General features: G+C 52.8%; 1 protein-coding gene across 1 annotated transcript; it reads right to left on the bottom strand.

Moving 5' to 3' along the window:
- Positions 1-269: 269 nt before the first annotated feature.
- OLIG3 (oligodendrocyte transcription factor 3) lies at positions 270-1,094 on the bottom strand. Its single transcript, XM_006030259.1, has one exon. It carries the CDS (start codon positions 1,092-1,094, stop codon positions 270-272), a length of 825 nt encoding a protein of 274 aa, XP_006030321.1.
- Positions 1,095-3,337: the final 2,243 nt, after the last annotated feature.

Raw genomic sequence — 3,337 nt, 5'->3', positions numbered from 1 at the left:
TATATTTCGTTCTGTTTTAGCATAAGAAAAGAACATAGGCCAAAATCCAACTAAAACATTACCTTTGCAAGGTCCTTACTACGCTAATCCCTTGTTACAACAACTGCAGTTTGGACAAGATCAAGTGTCAGTGCGGGGGCCGCACGGGCGGGGATCCGAGGCGAAGAAGCATGCATGCGAGCACAGGACTTCTTGGCTGGAGGCTTCCTTCCTGCGCCACCATCTCAGGGACCTGGGGCCCAAGGCCGATCTCCAAAGGCTTGCAAAAGTCACTTCAGTAAGTCCTTGGACTCTCCCGAGATCCTGGCCATGCTCGTCGTGGTGAGGGCGGACAGGTGGGGTGGAGGTGGCATTTGACAGATAGTGCAAGGGCAAGGCAAGCCTGCCCAGTGCTGGAAGCCACTGCCAAGCTGGAGGGCGGGAGGAGTAGAGGGAGTCTTGAGTAACGAGTGAGGGGGTCTGATGGTGCCAATCCCGGGCAGAGAGGAGGACAGGGAGGTGGAGGTGTTGGCGGAGGACAAGGCACTGCCGAGGATGGGGTGCACCTGGTGGACGGTGCTGGCTGCGTGCGCCGGGTGCCCGGCGGAGTGCCCCACCGTCCCGCAGTGGAAAGCGGAGTGGTGCCCGCCGTAGATCTCCCCCACCAGCCTCTTCATCTCCTCCAGCGAGCTAGTGAGCATCAGGATGTAGTTTCTGGCCAGCAGGAGCGTGGCGATTTTGGAGAGCTTTCTCACCGACGGGCCGTGAGCGTAGGGCATCACCTCCCTCAGCCCGTCCATGGCCAGGTTGAGGTCGTGCATCCTTTTGCGCTCCCGCCCGTTGATCTTCAGCCTCAGCTGCTGCAGATCCTGCTCCGAGAGCTGCTTCTTGATTTTGTACTTGCTGCCCTCCCCTCCAGCCTTGGAGCCATTTCTGGAGAGGCCCTCCCCGGACATCTTCTGCACCAGGTCGTTCTGGGTGGAGGAGACCGAGTTGAGCCTGCTGTCCTGGTGGTGGTGGTGGTGGTGGTGGTGGTGGTGGTGATCCCTCAGGTACATCTCCTCCATATCTGGTGAGGAAGCTCTGCTGGAAACAGAGCTGGAGTCAGAATTCATTGTATTGGGGGTCCTGAGCCAGAAAAGTCTGCCCTGCTCTGGACTGGGTGCAGTGGGCTTGCTCTTCTTAAAAACAACCAGAGAAACTGCAGGCTCTGAGAAGAAAAGACAAACACACGCACACAGACAAAGCTAGGAAACTCTCCCCTCACCCCCTAATCTTTCCCTCTCCTCCGCTCTCTGGTGATTCAGCCTGTTTACAGGAGAGCTGGTTGGTATATGCTTGAACTAACCTCAGCCTGAAAAAGAGGGGCTTTTATAGAGCTGCAGCAGAGAAAAGAGACAAAAGGAGCCCTCCTATCTATAATGGTCTTGTTAGGATGACGTGCCATTATTCAGGGCGGTGCGCTTTGACTGTCCCATTTAGCAAGGACTCCTATTCATATGCATTGTGGTGCCACCCTGGGACACCTCAGCCATGGACCATCAGGAGTCAAGGAGACACAAAACCCCTCTGATTGACAACACACACTCATCGCTCCATGTTCACGCCTTCTCCTCCCCCTGTTTCTAATTTCCAGTATAAAGCCGCATCTACTATACAGTAGAGAGAGCAAAGGGTCTGCTTGGGATGTGTATTTGCTTGGGGTAATTTTTCAGGCTAGCGTCTCCTCGTTAGGTAACCTGGTGGGGGAAGTCCTGTTGGAGGAAGGAAGGGGGTATGCCTTGCTTTGTTTATTATTCTCTCTCTCTCTTTTTTTCTCTTTTGCTGTGTCCTGCTCTCCCCAACCCCAAAACAAAACAATAGTCTAAAGTTTTGAATTTCTTTCTCCAAGTATGGCCTTTTCCCCTTGCCTTTCGTTTTCCACCCATCTTTCTCATCTCGTTTGTCAGACCTGGGAGGAGCTGTGCAGGGCCCTTTTCAATCGCATTGTACCTGAACTGCTTGCCTCTGGTTGCTTTGTCCAAAAAAAAAAAGTAATTATTAGTGGGGTATCCGACCCACAAGTAGCCTTCCCCTTAAAACCTCTTTTAAAAAAATACTTGGCTATGCCTCTCTCTCTTTGCTATCGTTTTGCTTTCCCCTTGGCGAAACAAGGGGAGGCTGTTTAAGGAAAGCAATTAAAATAAATAGGAAACTTTGAATCTGTTTGTGTGACAAGGATTTTTTTAAAATTTTGTTTTGGAGCTTTCTATTATTTTCTTTCCTTTTCCTTTTTCTTTTCTTTTCTTTTCTTTTCTTTTCTTTTCTTGGTTGATTTTGAAGAGTGGCAACTGAAGCTGATCCTTCATGAGACGGGAGGGAGAGCAGTTCATATTTCCAGCTCTCAAAGTATTTTCTTTGGATTCACTAAGTAATGTAAGCTACTAAGGTGTTGGGGGAGGAGGGGGTGGGGAGGAAGTCATCTGTGAATTGGACTGAGAGGCTGCACAAAAGAACTGGACACAGGCAGGCAAACATCAAGCCAGCGAGGGAGAGAGCATTCCCAGCGAAAGCTCAGGGAGGAAGGATCGGTGTTTGCTATAGTAAGTAACCGGCTCCATGCACTGGTTTCAGCGTGCTCCGCTGGTAACAGATGCAGCTAGGGGGGCTATGAATGTGCCGGGGTTGTCAGCGACTGACAGTCTGTGTCTTTGCCGGGAAATTTTGTCTTCATGCCGCTCTGTGAGCACCGCCTGGGTGAAGTGCAATGCCATTGGGCACGGAGGCGACCTCTGCAGCTGAGCTCCAGCAATCGGTGGCGAGGGGCTTGGGGGGTGCTCTCCATCCTCCCGGGAAGGGACAGAAGGCGCTGGGAGGGGTAGGGGCAGGATCCTGCCACCAACACGCCTGCTTGTGGAAACCGAGTGCAGTTTGGCCCACGTGAGACGAGGATTTGCACAGATCAAGGTGTTCCCAGAGGCGGCTCAGCCCCCGGGGTGGCCTGCGATTGATTTGTGTGTGCTCTTTACACGCTGAGTACGGGGGTGCGGGGAGGGGGACCAGCGGGGACTTGGTGTGACCGAGGCAGCCTGAAAACTCGCACGGTCTAACCCGCCCTGCAGAAACTTTAACACGTGCTAACTGCTCCAGACTGGACAGTAAGACCTCCAGAGGAGTTTGCAACCGGGGCATGGGCTGGGAAGGGGAGACCCCTCTTCTGCACATCCCTTAGGTAGGCAGGGCCCAAGCTCTTTTTCACCGGAGTGCTTGTAAAACCTTCAAGGGGCTCCAAGAGCCCAACAGAGAAGGCAGGAAGGGCCGGGAACGTTCATCCGATTGATTGGATTGAGGAAAATGTCTGTGGAGGGAAAGGAAAGCC

This window comes from Alligator sinensis, unplaced genomic scaffold, assembly GCF_000455745.1.
Source record: "Alligator sinensis unplaced genomic scaffold, ASM45574v1 scaffold417_1, whole genome shotgun sequence".
In the NCBI taxonomy this organism is placed as follows: domain Eukaryota; kingdom Metazoa; phylum Chordata; order Crocodylia; family Alligatoridae; genus Alligator; species Alligator sinensis.
The sequence above is the reverse complement of the archived record's forward strand: the minus strand, read 5'-3'. Positions and strand labels throughout refer to the sequence as shown.